This window comes from Bemisia tabaci, chromosome 2 (genome assembly GCF_918797505.1).
Source record: "Bemisia tabaci chromosome 2, PGI_BMITA_v3".
NCBI classification, from domain to species: domain Eukaryota; kingdom Metazoa; phylum Arthropoda; class Insecta; order Hemiptera; family Aleyrodidae; genus Bemisia; species Bemisia tabaci.
Genome location: NC_092794.1, coordinates 12,527,197 through 12,549,396, shown reverse-complemented (window position 1 = coordinate 12,549,396; position 22,200 = coordinate 12,527,197). Strand labels below are relative to the sequence as shown.

Sequence of the window (22,200 nt, the reverse complement as noted above, 5' to 3'; positions counted from 1 at the left end):
ATGACGCCCTGACAGTGATTTTAAGGGGCGGCTGTCCTATAAAACAGTTAAATCATTTGAAAAGCCCGCATTAAGGAATGGGAATTAATTGTAATTAATAATTGACATAATTGACCATCTCCCCGGAATGAAAACTCTGCAAATTATTTTACTTAATTATATATAAATTGAAGATTTAACGTTAGAGGTGTAAAAATGGCACATTTAAATGGATCAGTCCATTTACTTGAAGCTTTTCTTTTTTAGGAACATAGGTTTTCCCAGCAGCAAAATATTTGCTGTTTAATAAATTTTCAGAGCACTTTTTTTTTCATTTAAATGCAACGTCAACTTTTGAAATTTTCAGCTTTGAACTTGTTTTCTTCAGAGTCACTGCAATGGATGTGTAGTGTGTAGTATAAGAAGCTCGACTGACACATCCGTTTAGGAAAGGAATTTTTTGGTTTTAATGCATAAATTGGCTTTAATTTTCTAATAATTTATTTTCTTACATGAAAAGAACAAACAAATATAGAAAAAGGACAAGGAGAAAAATAAGTACGGCTTGGACAAAAATAAACACGGAATCGCTGATAATTAACTTTTTACAAAAAAAAAACTACTTGGAAACGAGCACCAAAACATGATGTGAACAGTTGTTCAGTTCATTTCATTATTTTCATTTTCATGATTTTCTTTCTTGAGGTTAGGTTTGGTAGAAAACCGCGGGAAGACGGATACGACACTCGAGAAATTCTGGAAGACAGAATCCCCATTTCCAGAATGATCATTGCGAGAAAATGTCCAGTTTAATCTCAATACCTCTAATGAAGATATAAAAAATTCCTAAAAATGGCTTTAATTCCGGGAAAAATCCGAAAAAAGGCAAAAATTCCAGGGAAAAATTCGAAAAAAGGCAAAAATTCCGGGAAAAATCCGAAAAAGGCAAAAATTCCGTGATATTCCGGGGATTATAATGATTCCGGGAAAAATTCCGAGAAACTTCATAAGTTCCGAAATTCGGAATTAGTTCCGGGAAACGGCAGCACTGGCTCGGTTGAAAATCTCCGATTGCTGGATCATGGAATGGAAGATGGGAAAGAGTGTACGTAAGTCGGTCGGCGCAACCGGGATATTGCCGCCATTTTGATAGCGTGCACCCGAAGCAGCCGCTTGGCGCGCGATTTGAAAGTGAACCCAGCAGACTATCGTGATCGTAATTCAGTGGGATCAAAATAATATATTTTTGAATCAACATGGACGGTGAAACCTTGCAAGAAACTGCACTAAAAATTAGGAGCACACCAATAATCAAACTTTCCTTAACTATTTCCAAACAATTAATTTGGTTCTACGCCTTGTGACATCTATAGAGAGACTACAGAAGGATAGCCTGTAGTCAAAATGGTTTTGATTGGCCCAACAACCATTTTCGCGCCAATTACAGATAACACTTGTGACGTCAATGTATGCAATAAAATTTCCACTCGCACGCTTTTCTATTATCGGACCTTTCTGGTTGCAAGATGATTAGTCAAGAAAACTTTCAAAAATTGTAAACCAAATCAAACGTGCAAAATATTTCCACTTCGTTTGGTAATTTTAGGATTGGTACAATTTATAGCCATTAGATAGCCATCAGGTTATCTTGGATAGCTTCATTTGATGACGTCAATAAGTGCACATTGCTGTACTCCGATTGGCTATTTCCCCTTGTTTTTGTCTTCCACCTCCCTTGTGTTTATCCGCCTTGCCACAAAAAGACGCCATTTACGCCATTTCGAAAAGTTCTTCGACTGTACAGGGGTCGCGTTTAGCTTCAGTTTTGGTCATCGCCATTTCATTGTTTTAAGGCTAGTGTTTTCAAAATTTGTGAAATTGATAGTGAAAATGTACGGCGGTGGGCAGAAGACTAATTTATTCTCTAGGTAAGATACGCTATCTTGTGATCAAATTCCCCAAGTACGTACTTATCGTCAGAATCCTCTGTTCTCCCTTTTTCTCAGCGTGCGAGTCTTTCGGCGAATCTTTTTCCTGAAACCTTTGTCCTCACTTCCTCAGTCACCACTAATCTATACCTCTCCGATTGAAGCCCGTTAAAATGGAATATGGCAGCGGGTAGGTAATTTATTTGCCCCTACATAGCCATCCAGCTTTTTACTCCCAATTTACATCCACAGCATCCCTCTGGCTGTATGGCTAACCTGTGAAAGTAAGGCATCTTTTTATTGATCTAACAGTCTGCCTTTCATCTTCATCTATTTAGAGTACTTACCTGTTAAGCAAGAGTATGAGCAGCTCGTTAATGGAAGGCTTAAAGCTCCAAGGGGCAGCCAGCCTCCTAACACACAAAATTTCACTGCGGATCATCAGATCCCAGTTCAAACCAAGATGGCCAAGAATGTTCATGAATGAGCTATCTTCCGCAAAAACTAAGTCCAATATGTGCTGTACAAACTATGAGTCATAACAATTGTTACAATTAATCATTCTGGTTAATTTGATTCTGTAAGTAGGTTGACTGCCTTTTTGGGTCCTAACTTTACTCTTGGAGGCATCGGTGAAGTCCTGATGGAATTTCGTAGCTTCACACCTGTCTATACTCCTGCCATACAGATGCATTACATCTGCTATGCATCCCGTGTGATAGAAGGGTCAGATGAAAGAAAGGACCCTGCACACTCCATATAGGAACGTGTGCCCTACCTAATTTCCAATTTCGTTATTGCATCAAACTCGTTTAGGGATGCTGATCATCATTCTTTATTGTACCAACTTTCTACTAACGGCTGTTTTCGCGCAATCTGCGCTTAAAGTTTCCATAGTTTCCAGGAAAGACTGGTAGTAATTGAGGGGAAACGCATCGTGTGTCTGTCTGGTAAAAGAGAGAGTGAGGAGGAAACTGATTTGGATGGAGTAAGGAAATGGCGTGCGGAATCCGATATATGTCTTCTGATCATTGTTTACAGAAACGCGCTGTAACTCTTCATTGCCGCTCTACCTTCATTTTATTCAAAGAATCATCAAAAATTCAACCATGGATTTTCCAAAAATCAGGGAGCACTGTCAAATCGGCTCTTATGTAGGTAAATATTTCAGTAGGAGGAAAAATATCATAGCTTATATTTGATTGTTTACAGGAGGGAAAATGAAGAAGTACCTGATAATGAGCCAAATGATGAAGATACCTACATCGTCAAGATGCGAGGCCTCCCTTGGTCTGCTACCACAGATGATATTCTAAAATTTTTGGGTAAGTATGTCAATTTGTTTTAGTTGTAGTATCCTTGCTGAAGAGGTGTCCAAAGCAATGTCAGATTGAATTATTTGATTGCTTCATTTATTTTCTACTCAAGTACACTCAGTTTCCACCTTGTTCTACTCAAGTACACTCAGAAAATGTGAAAAGTAGGGGGGGGGGGTGTTTCACACAGGGAAAATTTCAGCTGGAATTTTAAGCCCCATACCATGAAAAAAAAGAGAGTAAAAAGACAGCGATGCTAAATGCTCTCAAAGTCATATCAACTTCAACCCCTCTACTTACTGAATTATAAGAAGCAGATCTCCTAGGTTTCAAGACCGTAAATATTTCATAACTAAGGCTTGAAATTTTCTCCATTTTTATTTACCACTCATCCTAAAATATATTCCAACTGTAATATTCATTTGTCCTCTGATTTAACAATGAAAAATGTGGGGAAATTTTGTATCTTGAAACTCAAAGACAACCATTCTCCAGTTAGGTATGTTAATATTAACATTTTTTATCATCTAATCTGGAGCTTCCTCGCTGGTCTCTTGGACACCTTGAGTAGATCCCACTGTTATCTCACGTACTCTGTCTTCTTGGAACAGCTATTTCATAACTTACAAAGATTATTAATCACTGATATTTCATGTTTGATTGTTTTCACAGAGGGGTGTAACATTAAAAATGGTCGTGCTGGTGTTTATGTGACCATGTCCCCTGAAGGAAGACCAAGTGGAGAGGCATATGTTGAACTGGAGACTGAAGAAGACTTAGAAAACGCTTGCAAAAAGGACAAAGAACACATGGGGCCAAGATACATTGAAGGTATTGAAATTGACACTTTTCTCTCACCTGAATTTAGAGACATGAATTCACCTTCAGTTGAATTAACTTTAAAAATGTCAACGCAGGCCAGGCATGTAGGGAATTTTTGTCAAATTTTGATGTAAAAACTTGGTGTTTTAACAGACCTTAATTTTCTGAATCTGAGACTCAACCATTTAAGCATGATTTTAAATCTGACCCATTGTAACAGTCAGACACATTGCCATTTCTATACAGGGTGATCCAAAAGTCCCTTCCACCCCCTCTAACTTTTTACCTAATTGAGGTAAAGATTTGAAACTTGGGGGATATTCCTAGGTCAAAGGGAGCTACTTTTTGGCCCCCCTAAAATTTTCAAATGGGAAGACCCCCTTTGTGATAGCTCGTTCGAAAGCGCATAAAAAAAGAAAACTTTTCGCGCAAACCCGAAGTCAATATCTCAAACCGTTTCAAAATGGCGGCCGGTTAAAGTTCAAAATGGCCGAAAATTCACACCGGTTATTTGTGGATGGATTTGCGCGAAAATCGGTATGTAGGGGTATTTTGACACGAGAAAAACAAATTTGACGTTAGATTTTCAAAAAAACCAAAATTTCCAAAATGGCCGCCGGTTAAAGTTCAAAATGACAAAAAATTGATTTTTTTAGAAATCTAAATTCAAATTTGTTTATCTTATGCCAAAATACTCTCAAATTCCAAGTTTTAGGCAAATCCATCAGCAAAAAACCGAGGTGACAATTTTCGGCCATTTTAAACTTTAAACGGCGGCCATTTTGGAAATTTCGGTTTTTTTGAAAATCTAACGTCAAATTCGTTTTTCTCGCGTCAAAATACCCCTACATACCGATTTTCGCGCAAATCCATCGACTAATAACCGGTGTGAATTTTCGGCCATTTTGAACTTTAACCGGCCGCCATTTTGTAACGATTTGAGATATTGACTTTGGGTTTGCGCGAAAAGTTTTCTTTTATTATGCTCTTTCAAACGAGCTATCACAAAGAAGGTCTTCCCATTTGAAAATTAAAAGTTGGGGGCCGTTTCCCCCCCAAGGGGGGCCCCCCTGAAAATTTTAGGGGGGCCAAAAAGTAGCTCCCTTTGACCTAGGAATATCCCCCAAGTTTCAAATCTTTACCTCAATTAGGTAAAAAGTTAGAGGGGGTGGAAGGGACTTTTGGATCACCCTGTAATTTATGAATTGTTTCAAATCTTCGAAAGTCCTTGAAAACATTTTTGTAAGGCCCTCCTTCGCCGTGATTTTATCAAGTTAAATTTGCAAATCTATCCCAAAGCATGTCCTGTGTATACTGTTTTTGTCTTTCTGATGTCAACTGATCTGATTTCTTTTTACTTTGTGGTACAACTCTGAGGCAAATACCTTCATAATGAATCTCGATATCAATGATGCATCCTTTATCAGCCGGCGACAGAGCTGCTGCAGTGCAGCGTTTTTGCATTATTGCTGTAAAATGTGCGATTTGCCCCTCTTCTTTTTAAGTATGAGCCAAACTGAAAGGAAAATCACCCACAAATCCTCATTTTTGAAAGTACGGGAAACCTCGGATTATCCGAACTATTGTGGTGGTCGGCCGGTTCGGATCACGAAAATTTCGGATAATCCGGAGCCCTGAGCTCTAGCTTGCAAATGCCACAAAAATAGAGCGACTTAGTATAGGAGTTTTTTTTCATACTTTTCTTACAGCTCCCAGGTTTTTGTTGGCTGACATATTTTTCTAGGTTAGCATGCTTATTTTTCCTATCTGTTACAGTGCTTCTACCAACGCCAAAGCAAAAAAATGTGTAAAAAAAATTGTTCTCCCAAAAATCGGTTTGGATGATCTGGAGTTCGGATAATCCGAGGTTTACTGTCCCGTCATGGCCAAAGATTTGCCTATCATATCCTAGGTTTGAAAGATGGGGCATTTTCTGCACCCCAGATGTAAAGCAGTTTGAAAGAAGCTCTCTGTTGACGGATGTGTTTTGTATTTAGTTTTCAGGTCTAAATACTCAGAGATGCAATGGGTCTGCGAAAGGAGCGGGTTCACTTTGGATTCAGCCATGATGGATGGCGTTGTGAGGCTCAGAGGATTGCCTTTCAATTGCACTGACAAACAAATTCGGCAATTTTTTGAGGGTGAGTTTTCTCCTCCACAACCATGGACTGAATCGTGATTTCATTTTCTTCTCATCTGATATCAGCCATTTCAACATCAGCAAAGTTCTCTTTCCTTCTTTCCTAAATAATGCAAACCTCTACTCGTAAGAATACAAAGTATTTATGTTGCTATTTCTCTGTCACATACACCTCTACTTCATTGAGTGAATTAGAGAAGTAGGAAAAATTTTAGGAAATCTGAACTACTTCTCATTCAGATGATGTGCCAGGGTGGCTCAAAAAGGTTCTGTATCACTGATAACTCTGTCTCCGTGAGGTGATGATGAAAAACTAGAGCAGAAGCGTAAGATTGAGCCCTACTAATCATTGAACGCTGTATTTGATGAGAATCGTAAGTTCATTTAGATCCAATTACTACATGAACTTGCCTTGAAAAAAGTTGTTTAATATCTGAGTTTGTATCATGAAATACACCGAAAACAAGCAAGAATTTATCATTGATATTCACAACTTTCCAGCAGCAAAATGTTCCAATATATTTCTTATACGGTTCCTTTAATCAACAGTTTGCTATTTGCTCACAAATGGTAATTGAATTTTTTGAGTCACCCCCATGTACCTCTCTTCTATGCAGAAGATCCAAAGGGTACATTCCAGGTATAATAGTGGTGTTTTTCAGGAGATGTGAAAATGTTTATATCTTCGCAGATAAACACTACCTTTATAGGTCATTGCTACCAATGCTTCCTCCCTTATTTCCACCTTTCTTTGTGGATACATGTCGTGGCCATTTGTAGTAGCAACCGAAACAATTCGGTGCTCCGCTGCTTAGCTATCTGGTGCTGCTTGCAGGCGTCTCTGACAGATGTTGATGTCGAGTAATCTTTCAATATTTCTGAAGATCGCCATCAGTGAGAGATGAGTCTTGATGTCTTTGATCTTAAAGGGTCTATCATTGGGCTCTCTTCAATTAGCACCAATACTCCTTGCATCTTTCAATAGTATAGGGTCCCTTCTAGGGAATGCAGTTAAATCAGTCAGGATGGCACTTACTGTACCAATGCACTCAAGGTGTGTGACCCTATTTCTCTGTGCTTTATTATCATTTTGGCTTATTTTTTATTAATCAGCCAATGCAGATCTTTCATCATAATTCTGCAGTAGCCAAAAATGCTGTAGCTTAGCTGATTTTTAGTTTTTCCTGGACTAACATTAGGTCAAGCAAGTTGAGATGAATGTTGGTCAAAGATGAAGCAGCCTAATTTAGTAGCCATGTCAGTTGATAGGCGAGTATTCTAAAATCAAAATTTATTAAATTCACGTGAAACCATCATTCTTAAAGATATGGTCAATATTCAAGGTTCAAGATATCTTAAAAAGTTTCTGAATGTCTTTGATTCTCTCTTTTTTCATTTAATGGGCTCTGATTTTGCGTTTTTTGTTCTTGTTTTCATCTCTCATTCATTGCTTACTTTTTTTTCTCCAGTTTGATTTAGTGGATCGCTTTAACTCAAGTAACTACATTACATGTAGCCTAATTTTCTCTCATGGTTATTAATCTTAACATCATGGTTCATAGTTTTTAGTTTGAAGCTAATAAAACTTGAGAGAAACTTTTCCAGTGTGAAATGCATTCACTGTGAACCAGATTGAAGATTTCCCATTTATTTTCATGCTTCAATTGAAAATTTTTGCTCCCTTGCCCAGCTTTCTATCCTTCTTTACTGATATGAATTTAATGTTTCTTAAATTTGCAGCTAATTTCATCTTTAATTCTCTATTCTGTGTTTAAAGTGATTTTATAATGGTTTCTAACTTATTTGTTGAGCTTACTCCCTTAAGTGCTGTTTAACGTGTGATAGTTAATTAGTATTCTTTTTAATATCCATTACCCAGGGTTTATGCAGCTTTGATGTATCCAGGCTACAGCCTGTAGTCCTCGAGTAGTGAAAATAATAGAAATTCTTTGACAGGATTTTAGCGGTTCGGGATTTTCGAAAAGTCCAAGAATTTACAGCGGCAGGTACCCTTTCTGGTCAATTTTCTGAGGCTCGGTACATCTTGAAAAATTTCCAAGTGCCTTAGCCTCAGTTCCAAATTTTAAGGTTTTAAGTTCAGCAAAATTTAGGATAGAGAAAAAACACAGCAGGTGAAAGTTTTGTTAGACCGTTAGAAAATAGTTAAGGATTGCTAAGGAGTAGGAGAAACACACAAAAAATCAGAGACTTTGAATATGGAGAAATTATGGAAACCTCATTTGAACTGATGAGTTCTTACGGTTATCCATAGAATGGATGCTGGATAATTTTTTAAAGAATGTTCTTGAAAAATTCGTTTAATATAATTTGAATTATTTTAATTACATTGAAACAGTTTACAGTCAAACAAAATTACAGTTCTAAAACCCTGGAAAAGTCCTTGGATTTTGTTTTTTATTCGCTGCGTAAATCCTGTGACAAAACAAAGAATTTTCAAAGACAAAGCTGCTTCCTTTTCCTTTTTTAACCTCTACAATACCAGACTTGTGTATACATATCCATCAGCCTACGCATCCCTTAACCATGGATGTCTGAACAAACTCAGCTGCTGAGCATGCTTTCGAGTCTCTCCATGCTGATGACATGACAGAATAAGAATTTTGAAGTTTAATATCTGTAACTCTGAGGGCGAACATTTTATGGGGTTGAAAGGTGGCTCATAAAGATTGAAAGATGCCATTCTTTTTCCCAACCCAGTTTATGGTATGTACTCAGCAAGAACTCAAGCTGGTATTGATGGGGTTAAGTTGCTGGTAATTTAACGCACTTGCAGCTTAATATTATCCGACTCTGTCGCATTGCCCAAAGGCTTATTGTTTTGTACAGCTTTCTGAGTGTTATGATGATCTGGGTTTGATGTGTCCTCACTGAGAGTTTCATTTAAGTAAGGCCACGTGTTAGTTTAGTACAACACAAGCATAAGAATTATACCAGATGGAATATGATGGAGCAAAATATATTTTTTATATTTTGTCTTCACATATTTTTCATTAATTACAAAATGCGTTTTATTTTTGTGACAAGTGTGGCCAATAATGATCCCAGTTAAATCTAGATTGGAGCATGATAGCTTTTTAGAAAGCAATGTAAACATAAATTAATGCTTAGGATCAAGGTGATGACATATTAATTCTTGGAGTCGAATTTTCTGAATGAAATTTATTTCCTATCTTTGTTCAAACATGCACTGATCTTTCATGAAATATTTTGTTTAATTTGCTCAATGTCTTCCCAGTCCAAGTTTGGCCAAACAATGAAAGAACAACCATTGGCGGTTATTCATTTTTAACATTTTATCCTATTTAAAATGGTATAATTTGTCTCCAATGTACTTTCATTAGTTCGATAACCGAACAAAGAACATGCTAATTTCTAACTTTCAACTCAGGGTTTAAAATTTTCCTTGTGTTCATGTATCATGCAATAAATTTTGCTGAAGAGTAAGGTGTCAGATTTCTTGCCCCCTTTGGTAATTCAGCGGTTAAAGAACTTTCTTTGAGGCCATAAGATCCTTAAGGGGGAATTTTAGCCGTTCTAATTTTTACATGTATGTAAGGTAATCTCATCCAATTCAAGATTTCATATACCTGTTTGGCCAAGTTTGAACCTAAGAATGAATTAAACCTCCTCTCACAACACATGTATTGCGTTGGGTTGGATTACTGTTTGAGCGGGTTAGCAAACAAGGCCTGAGTAAATCTTTTTTTCCTGTTTCCTCTTCAAAATTGAAGATGAAAAATTGGGAGCATAATGGAAGGTTTTAATCCCTACCATTGGGCTAATCACCAATGATAACAAATTGCACTCTTTAAACAGGGAGTAAAAGTGAGTTTATCGATTTTTAGACTTTTTATGTTAGATCAAAATATGTTAACAGTAGAAATCAAATCCTCTAGAGGAATGAGCTTTTGAGCTTTAAGTATGTTATGCGCTAGTTGTCAAATGTTACATTTTTCAGGAGAAACATGCGAAAAATGTTACAATTCTGGCCTTGTCTACTAACTCGCCACCTTGTCTCTTGTTTTTTTTATTATTTAATTTTAATTGATGTAAATTTTGACAAAAAGTTATGTGATTGGTTGGGTAGGGCTCGAGATAGTTCAAAATGGGATTACGTTTGCAACGGACTACTCAGGGCGGAGTACTGGGGAAGCATATGTTCAATTTGTTGACAAAGAAAATGCAGAGAAAGCTCTGCAGAAGCACAAGGAGAGAATGGGACACAGGTGGGGTTGGAGGGGTGGGAGGGTTGCCCTCAGCCTCTCTCGCTTTATTCATATTTTTCTATAATTTATTCTCTAGCCTTGTATGGGCAGGTGGGCCTTCTCTAAGTAACTTCTTATTTTTTAAGCTCAGCCAAGTCTCATTCCGATCTAAATGATTCTCTCATTTATCGTATTTAGCAGCAGTCCCTAAGTGCTTTACGTCACAGGACAAAAATCTTGTGCTAGCATCTCATGATCTTTGCCATTACATAGTTTGCGCAAGCAGATTAGACCCCTAAAGGAAGAAAAAAAGGAATTTTTGGGTACTCTGACATTTTAAAATCTCTTCATCCACTAAAATAACCCTACACATTTTATATTATTGGTTGCTGAATGTTGAGGTTTTAGCACAAGATTTTAAAGTTCTGAAAATAAGCTGCGTTTTACTGCTCTCCTGAGCTTAATGGAGGGTGTTATCAATGTCAGGTGTAACGAGAGGTCATAAGTTCTTTTAAGAAGGAGCCTGCATTTCTCTACATAACTCAGTCAATTCATGTAGCATATGATTAATTATCATTCACACCCAAGTGTCAGTCGAATATTCTTACATACAATGCACAAAGAATGCTCTTCAATGTTGTAATCAATTTTTAATGTTTGCCTTGCCTTCGATTGGGCTGCGTTAAAGAAGTTATCAAAGGCTAAATTCAAAAAATGCCTATTGAATTAATGGTGTTGCAAGTTGCTGTTCATGTTTTATTTCTTAGAAAAAAACTAACCAACAGTTTTTCTTGAAATTGTCTTTGAATTTTTGTTACACTTTCTGAAATATCAAAAGAAAATTTCAAGGAGATATTTTTGGTTATTTTTTTGATAAAAAAATGAAGCATAACTGTGCATTTTGAACTACTGCGATGAAGTTACACACTTTCAGGCTTTAGCTATCATAATGTTGAATTAAACTGGTCTTGGGCTTTCGTTCGCAAAGATGTCTAAAATTAAATCAATTTGAGATTTATTAATTTAAAAGCATTAAAGTCAATTCTTGGTTCATGGACCCTTCTAATTTTAAAATTATTAATGTCTTTGGTTAGACCGAGCCATAAAATGAGATGTTACTTAAAATTCTTTATCTGTCCACTAATTTTATGTTTTCTTGTCAAGCAAATGATTGCTAAAAATTATTTGATCATTTATCATGATCGCAGTTAATACAACACAGTTGTTTCTTGACCATTTTGATGAAACAGAGTAAAGAGGAGGTCTCTCATTATTCAAGTGTAATGTCATGTCGCATAAAAAAAAAAGATTTCCTTTATGCCAAGCAAGTGCATATTGCTCAAAGATTTATTCCCAATGTGCGTCACCTCATCTGAAATTTTTTCAGTCTCCCAAATTCAGTTTTGCTCTCATCAGATTTTTGACACTACCCAGTATGTTTCAGTTGTCTTCGTTAAATATTGTGTCTGAGGGAAGATCATTTTACAAAACCTGTCATGCTACCAATTAAGTCAACTTCAGGTGGTTTCTAATACACATATCAATGTAAAATTTACTCAATCCCCAACACAAAAGCCAAGAAGCCATTAGTTTAGCTTTTAAGTCTTTGTTCTTTGGTCATGCTAATCTAGACTGTCTGCTTTCACATCAAATAGGTATATCGAGATCTTCCGAAGTACATTAACAGAAGTGAGATCACTTGGGAATCAGAACAAAATGCGCTCCGGTTTCGGTGGTTATAACAACAGACCATCTCCTTATGATATTAACGACAGGTTTGGTGGACCCAACAGATTCGGACGTGGAGGTGGAAGGAACTTCAAAGGTAATTAATGCAAGTAGTATTATATCTCAGAGTTAGGTCAGGGTTGTGTTTGTTTCACTCTTTTTTTTTCCTCGTGGGATTCGAAGTCTCATGCTTCATTCTATGACCACAGCCTTTATGAACTCTTTGTTTTCTTATGCCCCTCATATTTGTGAAAGTGACGCTTTCTTCAACCAATTTCTATACATTTGTTACCCCCGTCCAGCTTCTTGAATTAATTTGACTAAAATTTGGATAACTTTTTATTAACCTTTGGATACCTATGTCTGAATTTCTCCAAAACTTGTCAAATGCTGCAGAAATTCGAGATACTTATTTTATACGAATCATCCATCTGAATTCTGAAAACCTAAACAGCTCTCAAAAGCTCTTATCTCCTTCTTTCACAACAGTCAAAATCGGTATTGGAATTAGATTAGGTGAAGTGTTTGTATCCCGTAGATTCAAAGTATTGTGTGTGTGAGGCGTGGAAAAACTACTGCACAAAATTGTGAAAAGTTGGTCATACTGGTAGTATAAGTGTTGATGTGGGACGTCTATGATAAGGAAGTGATTTAACTGACAAAATTGTTGTCTCAGTTCCAGAATTCCTCGAAAATTACATTTGCTAGTTTTTAGAAATGGGTTCTTAGAAAAATCACACTGAATTTCAGGGTTTACGTCTGAAACAAGTGTCATTCTGCTCGATTACTTATCTTACCTTCTGTGATGTTCTATTTTCTTTGTGCAGGTGGCTATGGAGGTTTCGATGATGGTCCATGGGAGAGGCCAGGCTGGAATGGTCCCGGAGCTGGTCGTGGAATGGGTGGTCCAATGGGAATGAAAGGTGGTTTCGGAATGGGCGGGGGAGGTGGTGGCTGGAACAGGGGCCCAGCTGGTTTCAGCGTTCACATGAGAGGACTTCCTTTCCGAGCAACTGAACAAGATATTGCTGATGTGAGTTATTCAGTTTTACATAAATTATGTTTTACTAGTAAAAAAAAAAAAAAAAAAAAAAAAAAAAAAAAAGATGAAAAACCTTTTCAATAAAGTTGTGTGTCAGCCTACTAAAGGAAACAGAATAACAACAGCTCGACATCTCGGGGCAAACTTAGAAACGTCATTTAATCTACCCAAGTGCATAAATGCTAGAAATTATATCATCAAATCTTAACCTTTAGTGTATTGCTAGAGCTTCTGAAAAGCTCTAATCACAGCTGTTGCTTTTAACTGGCAGAGCTTGATCTTCTCTCTTTTGTTCTGTGAAAAATAAAATTTTGTTCGACATCCTAGAATAATTTCGATGTTCATTATCAGCATTAAAGTGCAGCATACATATGGTAGGGCTGGCTGTCTTCACTAGTGTGTTAACGCGCTACCTGTTGAAGACATTGATATTACATAAATTTAAAGGAATTCGGTAGGAATTTCAAAATTTTTAAGTTGTGATATTGACCTGGCCTTTAATTTGATTACGATTACAATTATGTAGTTTTCTTTAATTGCATAGTTTTAATTTTTTATAAATATGTTCTAAAAGTGCCAAATTTGATAATTCTGATATTCTGGGGTCATGACAGACTTCGTTATTGTATTTTCTTTCGTTTTCTCTTTGAGTCCGTGATATCCAAAAAATAGCAACGAATTACATTGACAAATAAGCTTTAATATGAAATTGTTAATTTCAGTTCTTCCGCCCTGTTGTTCCTGTTGACATTCAGCTATTAAGAGATAAGAGTGGACGCGCATCAGGTGAAGCCGATGTGGAATTTGGAAGCTTGGATGAAGCAATGGCAGCCATGAAGAAGGTATGTTTTGAAACTCATTCATCCATTGTTAAAGTTGCATATTAATAAATCTGTATCATCTAAATAGTGACCAGCTGCCCAAGAGAAAAGAGACCTTATCGGTAAAAAATTTGAAATTTCTAATGAGTCAATTAAGTTACTTCTAAACGCATCATTCCAAATTAACAGGCGAACTCAGCCTTCATTTCTCTAATTTCTTTTGATAACGACAATTGGGAGATAAGCCATTTCATCAGAGTACTGGTATACTATGAAAATTGTTTTTTGTGCTGGAAGATAGTGTTCTTCCATGCCTTTTTGATCTTGCCTTTTTTTCATTTCTTCATCGTGGGATTCATTATTTTCTTACTTTTAACTGCTACTGCATGGTCTCAAGATTGCTGAGTTTTCCTGGAGTTTGGAGTGCAATGAGTAACGGATTAAAAGGTTTCATAAGTAGTCAGCGCTCCATCTTAAGTGAAAAGCACAAATACAGAGGCTCAAAATTTTGCAATCCACAGAAGCAACAAATATGAGAACAATCTTGGGTTGTTAGGATCTTTTGAAAAGCAATTACTTTTTTCATTTTAAACCCCTCCAATGTTGTCTCAGGAATTGTGCCTCTCTTGATGTACTTAGTTCATATCCTTGTTGACATGTAGCATTTGCCCTATGCTTATTTTCATGGAGGTGTATGCAAACAGAGGATGAGAGTCATGTGCGTAAAATTTGTATGCACGGTTCACAGCACAATAATTATGAGCATGGTAATGAGGGTCAAATAAAGAATAAGAAAAAGGGGAAAAAACAAATAATGAGGCAAAGTAGATCATTTCCATAAGACATTTTAGAAATTTTTTTTTGAGAGGCCAAAACTGAGGAAAACTAAGAGGAGTTTGTGTTTCAGATCTTCGGTACTTCTTGCTTGGTCCTTCTTTAGGAAAATTTTAATTTTCAGGTAAAAGTCACCCATTGCTAAGAGTTATTAGTTTGTGAGAGAGGATTGTAGTTTACTTCAGAATCTGTTTGTTGACTCCGTTAAGTGTCAAATCCTCAAAACAGCCTCTGTTGAATTGCTCCTGATTTTTTTTCTCAAGTACAGGACAATGTCATGGGAAGTTGAAATTTCTTAGGCTACTCTGAAAAGTGTCAAGTATTTTTTGCTCTAGGTAATTTTGTTTGTTCAATTTTTCAGGACAAAAGCCACATGCAGCACCGCTACATCGAATTGTTTGCTGATTTTCCTATGGGAGGCGGTAATGGTGGATTTGGCAACAACATGGGAGGAGGTAAGATTTTCGGAAAAGGAAGTGATCCACCATCCTAAAGTCGACAATAAGTGATAAAAAATGAGAGAAAGTCTTGGTTTTGAGAAGCAATTGTAAGAAGTTCTTGATTGCCCCATTAAGTTCAGAAAGTTTTTTATCCTTCAGGACAGAGTGAGATACCTGTGCTTATTTGGATGAACTGCCAAATACCATCAAAATGTTCGAAAGAATGAATCCTGAAGTTGTACAAGAACCAGTTTCCATGTATGCTGTAAGACAGATATGTATTGGCCTGTAGCAGATATTAGTTTAATTTTTTAGCTCATTGTCAGCTCAAGCAGTAATAAGCATATTACTTATAAAGTTTCGTCCCTTAATCTTCTGTTCGAGTCCATTCAAGATTTTGTAAAATGATGAAAACTTGAAGGAGTCAAGTTTTGTTAAGAACCTGCATTTTAAATGAGAGAGTATAGAACTTTTCTGGCCGGAAGGTTGAAAAAAAAATCAAGAAAAAATAACTTGGTACCAACATTTTACTTTCTCTTGAAAACTTTTTCCAAAGGTATCCTGATTCATCCTCTTATTTTCCATGTAATAGATTAATGTTTCCAGAAAATTTTGTTCTGAAAACGAAGTTATGTTTTCCAATCGTCTCTTCAAGATATCTCCAAAACTTCTCTCAATCATTGCACCGATTGATTCAGTTTAAAAACAAAATGGTTATCATTAGTATGCATAATAACTTGTATCTGTTATATAATATTATATAAATAGCTTCATGGAGGCCATCTTCAGTGCTGCTTCTTCAAACTCGACCAGAAAGAGACGGGTTGCAAAAATAATGCCTGAAAGCTTGTAAAGTAAATTCATTCATATTACCACAGCGGTCAAAAATTATTAATTATATATAATATGGATTATATTTTGCAAAAAGGAACCAAGAGCGTTCCAATGTTGCTAGGATTGTGCAACTTACATTCGTTGCAGTAAAATTATTGAAATCACGCAACAAATTAAAATTATGAGGGTAATTTTCGTCTTCAATTATAGTTTATTGGGAGTAAAGATAAATTTGTTTCAATGACCAGCCTATATCTGTGAGGGGAAAAAAGTTACACAATCTTAGCAACATTGGAATGCTCTCGGTTCCTTTCTCTAAAATGCAATCCATATAATAGTTTAAAAATGATAGTTGGTTTTATGGTGGAGGAAACTCAGATTTCCCTTTCATAATTTTGTAGGTCCCATTTATCAATTCTGCAAGTGTATTTTGTTAATCTTTGAGGAAAATAGATCTCCTTAAAAAAAGTTGCTTGAGTATGAGACATTCTCGTTTTCTGCGTTCAAATCTTAAATGACAATTTTTTGTTCCAGGTGGCAGAGGTGGAATAAAGAACTTCGCAAACGACTACTAAATCTTGGATGCCACTACTTAAAATTAAATTATTGTTCTTCAAAACTAATTCCTTTTCTTTTTCCAGCTTTCAATCATTTTGACTTTTCCAAGTTAATTTATAATGTTTTTTTAAATTTTGATTTGTTGCATCATACTAGCATTTCATTTATGAAAGCATCGTCAGTATTTTCCCAACTTTTTGTGTAGGGTTTTATTTTTTTTTACTCATCCCTGCCTCCTTTCCCCTCCCCTGTATAAATTATTCCCTTCCTAATCTTGAGCTAAAACTAGCAATGAACTAAGTTCGTAAACAGAAATTTAGTTTCCTACTCCCCTCTTTCTTTTTGTACATACATTTAATTTACTATCAGATCACGCCTCCACGACTTATGTCTCTCGCCCTTTGGCAGTACAAATCGCAAGAATTTAATCTCCTTTTTTTATGTTTAAATGATGATAATTTTTTGTTTGAACACACTCAAGGCAGATTGTAATTTATTATGTTTGTATCAAGGATTCGTGAAATAAAATGTGTTTTTCTGTAAAAAGTCATTTTTTTCTTCTATGTCTCTCTGAAGTTTCATTTCTGGATCCATTTAAGACCTCATAGAAGTTGACATAAAAAATCATTATTATGTAGATAGAAAACTTGCTTGCCAATCAAAAGCTCCAGGAATTTTTGGTAATAAACCCTCAGTAAATTTACCTGAAGTCCTGAAGAATGAATATCATGCAAAGTTCTGCTAAATTGTCCAAATTTTTGAGAAGGTCTATGTTTATTCTCTCCAAAAAGTTTCTTAAAAGTTATCTACAGTTAGTTTAAAGCAATTTTCTTATCCCCCCCCCCCCCCCCAACGTAAGTCCTTTGTTTGTGTTTGTAGAATTGCGAGCATACCCCCGAATTACAAGTTCCTTCCAATTAAATATGGCTCTAAGCATTTCTCTACTTTTATGGAAATATTTTTTAACAAAAGAGATGGCATTTTTCTCTGAAATTGAAATGTAGGAGCTGGATCAAAATGTGGTCTCTATCAGACTTCGCAGATCAAGGATTCACAAATTCAATTCATATTCAACTGTGAAACTCCGCCATAACTTTTTCTGTTGATTTTAGACAAAATATAATTTTAAACTTACTTCAATCACAAAAATAACTGTAACGCTTTCTGGAGCCTTGAGTCATACAGATCAGGTCCAGACTTATGAGAAAAGATCGGAACTTTCCCAGGAGGGCTGGTCAGCTTTTAAGTTGGCTCATTGCCTTTGCACTGGAAGAAATTTAGGGAGTAAATTTCTTTCAAGTAAAAAATGAATGATGCTGATGGTGGATCAGAAAATTTCCAAGGGTGGTTGTACCCCACTGTTCCTCAGGGAAGGAGGGCAGCGTGAGAATCTCATCAAATGGAAGTCCCCATCGTTTTATACCTTTTTGGCAAAACTCAGGTTGCTTTTATGATAATTTCAAAATGGTGATAAAAGCATGACTGCAGTGTGATTTTCCCGTAAAATCCATTTTTGACAGTGTTTTTACCGAAAACCGAACCGATAAGCCCGATTTTATGCATTTTATTGACCAAACTAGAGGCAAAAATTTTGAGCATTTAAGTTATTTTCCAATGTTTTACTACGTCTCTCACACATAGTCTATCCGAAGTAGGTGCATTTAATCTCGAGTTAAACAGAATACATTCAGTCCAAATCGTCAATAAATAGGGTGGATTATGCGACGTTGTGACTTTAAAAGTGGATTCCCTCCAAAAATAACGGCATGTATGTACTCAGCGACCTAAAAATGGAACTTATGTTGTAACGTTTAAACAACCAAATCTGAATGCCGCTTAAATCGAACGTAGTGTGCCGTTCGGCGCGTAACGCATATTAGCGCCTACAAGACTGCAGGAATACTTCACGCACTGCGCCAAACAGTGCCGTCGCCGGTCGGCGCGTAACGCATGACGCCTACAAGACCGGAGGGATACCTCACGCATTGCGCTAAATACAGTGTGATCGCTGGTCGGCGCGAAACTCATATTAGTCCAGGCGCCTCGTAAGTCTACCTGGAATTTTAGATACACAGCTATTTTTTTTGGCTTACGTTGTGTTTTTTGGGTCGCTGAATCCGAATCTGAAGTTCCCTACCGCGTATCTGGTGAGCATTTTCCGTCATTTTGAAAAAATGGCCTAAAAAGGCCTTTTTGGGTTCTTTTTTATATAGCGGCTACACATGAGAAAAAGTCCCGGATTTAGTTAATGTTTTAAATAGCTGACATAATTTGAAGAAAATGGTATATGAATATGCTAGGTTTGCTCAAAAATTGAGGAACCTCGGATCTCGGAACTTTGGAACGCCTTGGAACTTGGCTGACGGCGGCGAGCCGCATCGCGCGTTGACGGGTGCGCCGCGAAAACTTGAATGGGCGCGATGTTCACAATGCTGTATCTTCCTCAATTTTTAAGCAAACCTAGCATATATACACACCATATTCTTCCACATGATGTCAGCTATTCAAAATATTAACTAAATCCGGGACTTTTTCTCATACGTGGCCGCTATATTTAGAAAAACCGCAAAAAAGGCAATTATAGGGCATTTTTACAAAATATCGGAAGATGCTCACCAGATACGCGGTTGAAAACTTCAGATTCAGCGACCCAAAAAACATCAGGGAAGCCAAAAAAATCGCTTTGTACCCGGAATTCCAGGTAGCCTCATTTCTAGCTATCAGGCGCCTGGACTAACTGCAGTTTGGACGGTTAAGGCGGTAGTTTAAGGGCGATGAAGCCAAGGGTTGTATTTCGCAAATGGATAAGTTTTGCAGAATAATTAAAAATTAAGAAGCAGGAGTAATTTAACTAAATAATAAAAGGAACTCAAATTAACAATTTGGAAAATCTCTTCATGGAAAGTACAGAAGATTCGAAAACGCCTTCAATTGAGGCGTGATACCTCACGCGTTCGGGAGAGTTCAAATAGTTGTATCCCTGCGCCTTAGCGAGGCGATGGAAGCTTGATATTGAAGTAGCGTTCCCGCTTGGTTTTTCGGTTTTCCCTTGCCGCTACTGCGGGATCCATCGTAGGTCCATTTCTCCAGACCCACCACCCCCGAAATTAAAATTCAAGATCGACAAAGTTTTGTACTCGTTTTGTACCCAAATGTACCGCAAAGAAAAAGTTTTGTACCCATCATGTAAAGTACGTACAATTTAAACGCGCAGGAGGGGGGGCTGGAGAAATTAAGCCCCCCCACTCTAAAATTCTACTCTTTTTTATCGCCAAAGTTTTGTACTAGTTTAGTACCGAAATGTAACGGTAGAAAAAAAGTTTTGTACCCTTACGATAGGGGAGCTACGGGGGGGTCAAAAGTGGGGGGGCTGGAGAAATATTTTCGAAATAACGGACTTACGTACTCGAAAACCCTCAGGATGTACTCTAGGAGTTTTGTACCGAAATGTACCGTCGAAAAAACCGCACTTTTTTTACCGTAAGGCCTCCTCAAGGGAGGGTACCCCCGCCATGGCCCCCTGCCCGTGGCATTATTGAACGGGCCGTTTCCGTACCCGGGTGATTAAATCAGAATGTTTCTTTACTCCTTTTAATAGTACTAGTTTAGTACCGAAATGTACCGGTAGAAAAAAGTTTTGTACCCTTACGATAGGGGAGCTACGGGGGGGGTCAAAAGTGGGGGGGCTGGAGAAATATTTTCGAAATAACGGACTTACGTACTCGAAAAACCCTCAGGATGTACTCTAGGAGTTTTGTACCGAAATGTACCGTCGAAAAAACCGCACTTTTTTTACCGTAAGGCCTCCCCAAGGGAGGGTACCCCCGCCATGGCCCCCTGCACGTGGCATTATTGAACGGGCCGTTTCCGTACCCCGGGTGATTAAATCAGACTGTTTCTTTACTCCTTTGAATAGTACTAGTTTAGTACCGAAATGTACCGGTAGAAAAAAGTTTTGTACCCTTACGATAGGGGAGCTACGGGGGGGTCAAAAGTGGGGGGGCTGGAGAAATATTTTCGAAATAACGGACTTACCTACTCGAAAACCCTCAGGATGTACTCTAGGAGTTTTGTACCGAAATGTACCGTCGAAAAAAACCGCACTTTTTTTACCGTCAGGCCTCCCCAAGGGAGGGTACCCCCGCCATGGCCCCCTGCACGTGGCATTATTGAACGGGCCGTTTCCGTACCCCGGGTGATTAAATCAGAATGTTTCTTTACTCCTTTTAATAGTACTAGTTTAGTACGAAATGTACCGGTAGAAAAAAGTTTTGTACCCTTACGATAGGGGAGCTACGGGGGGGGGTCAAAAGTGGGGGGGCTGGAGAAATATTTTCGAAATAACGGACTTACGTACTCGAAAACCCTCAGGATGTACTCTAGGAGTTTTGTACCGAAATGTACCGTCGAAAAAACCGCACTTTTTTTACCGTAAGGCCTCCCCAAGGGAGGGTACCCCCGCCATGGCCCCCTGCACGTGGCATTATTGAACGGGCCGTTTCCGTACCCCGGGTGATTAAATCAGAATGTTTCTTTACTCCTTTTAATAGTACTAGTTTAGTACCGAAATGTACGGTTGAAAAAAAGTTTTGTACCCTTACGATAGGGGAGCTACGGGGGGGTCAAAAGTGGGGGGGCTGGAGAAATATTTTCGAAATAACGGACTTACGTACTCGAAAACCCTCAGGATGTACTCTAGGAGTTTTGTACCGAAATGTACCGTCGAAAAAACCGCACTTTTTTTACCGTAAGGCCTCCCCAAGGGAGGGTACCCCCGCCATGGCCCCCTGCCATGGCATTATTGAACGGGCCGTTTCCGTACCCCGGGTGATTAAATCAGAATGTTTCTTTACTCCTTTTAATAGTACTAGTTTAGTACCGAAATGTACCGGTAGAAAAAAGTTTTGTACCCTGACGATAGGGGAGCTACGGGGGGGTCAAAAGTGGGGGGGCTGAAGAAATATTTTCGAAATAACGGACTTACGTACTCGAAAAACCCTCAGGATGTACTCTAGGAGTTTTGTACCGAAATGTACCGTCGAAAAAACCGCACTTTTTTTACCGTAAGGCCTCCCCAAGGGAGGGTACCCCCGCCATGGCCCCCTGCACGTGGCATTATTGAACGGGCCGTTTCCGTACCCCGGGTGATTAAATCAGAATGTTTCTTTACTCCTTTTAATAGTACTAGTTTAGTACCGAAATGTACCGGTAGAAAAAAGTTTTGTACCCTTACGATAGGGGAGCTACGGGGGGGTCAAAAGTGGGGGGGCTGGAGAAATATTTTCGAAATAACGGACTTACGTACTCGAAAACCCTCAGGATGTACTCTAGGAGTTTTGTACCGAAATGTACCGTCGAAAAAACCGCACTTTTTTTACCGTAAGGCCTCCCCAAGGGAGGGTACCCCCGCCATGGCCCCCTGCCCGTGGCATTATTGAACGGGCCGTTTCCGTACCCCGGGTGATTAAATCAGAATGTTTCTTTACTCCTTTGAATAGTACTAGTTTAGTACCGAAATGTACCGGTAGAAAA

General features: G+C 37.9%; 1 protein-coding gene across 1 annotated transcript; it reads left to right on the top strand.

Moving 5' to 3' along the window:
• The first annotated feature begins 1,749 nt into the window (after positions 1-1,749).
• On the top strand, positions 1,750-17,214 carry LOC109033740 (heterogeneous nuclear ribonucleoprotein H). The gene is made up of 10 exons (XM_019046497.2): positions 1,750-1,907; positions 3,120-3,232; positions 3,896-4,054; positions 6,043-6,186; positions 10,294-10,432; positions 12,067-12,236; positions 12,967-13,172; positions 13,904-14,023; positions 15,198-15,291; positions 16,645-17,214. Exons 1-10 carry the CDS (start codon positions 1,870-1,872, stop codon positions 16,683-16,685), a joined length of 1,224 nt encoding a protein of 407 aa, XP_018902042.1. The 5' UTR covers positions 1,750-1,869; the 3' UTR covers positions 16,686-17,214.
• Positions 17,215-22,200: the final 4,986 nt, after the last annotated feature.

Excerpts from the sequence above, each read along its gene's own strand:
- LOC109033740 (XM_019046497.2), top strand. The coding sequence starts at position 1,870 with ATGTACGGCGGTGGGCAGAAGACTAATTTATTCTCTAG. Across the intron at positions 3,233-3,895 it reads TGATATTCTAAAATTTTTGG|AGGGGTGTAACATTAAAAAT; the intron begins GTAAGTATGTCA and ends TTGTTTTCACAG. Across the intron at positions 15,292-16,644 it reads TGGCAACAACATGGGAGGAG|GTGGCAGAGGTGGAATAAAG; the intron begins GTAAGATTTTCG and ends TTTTTGTTCCAG.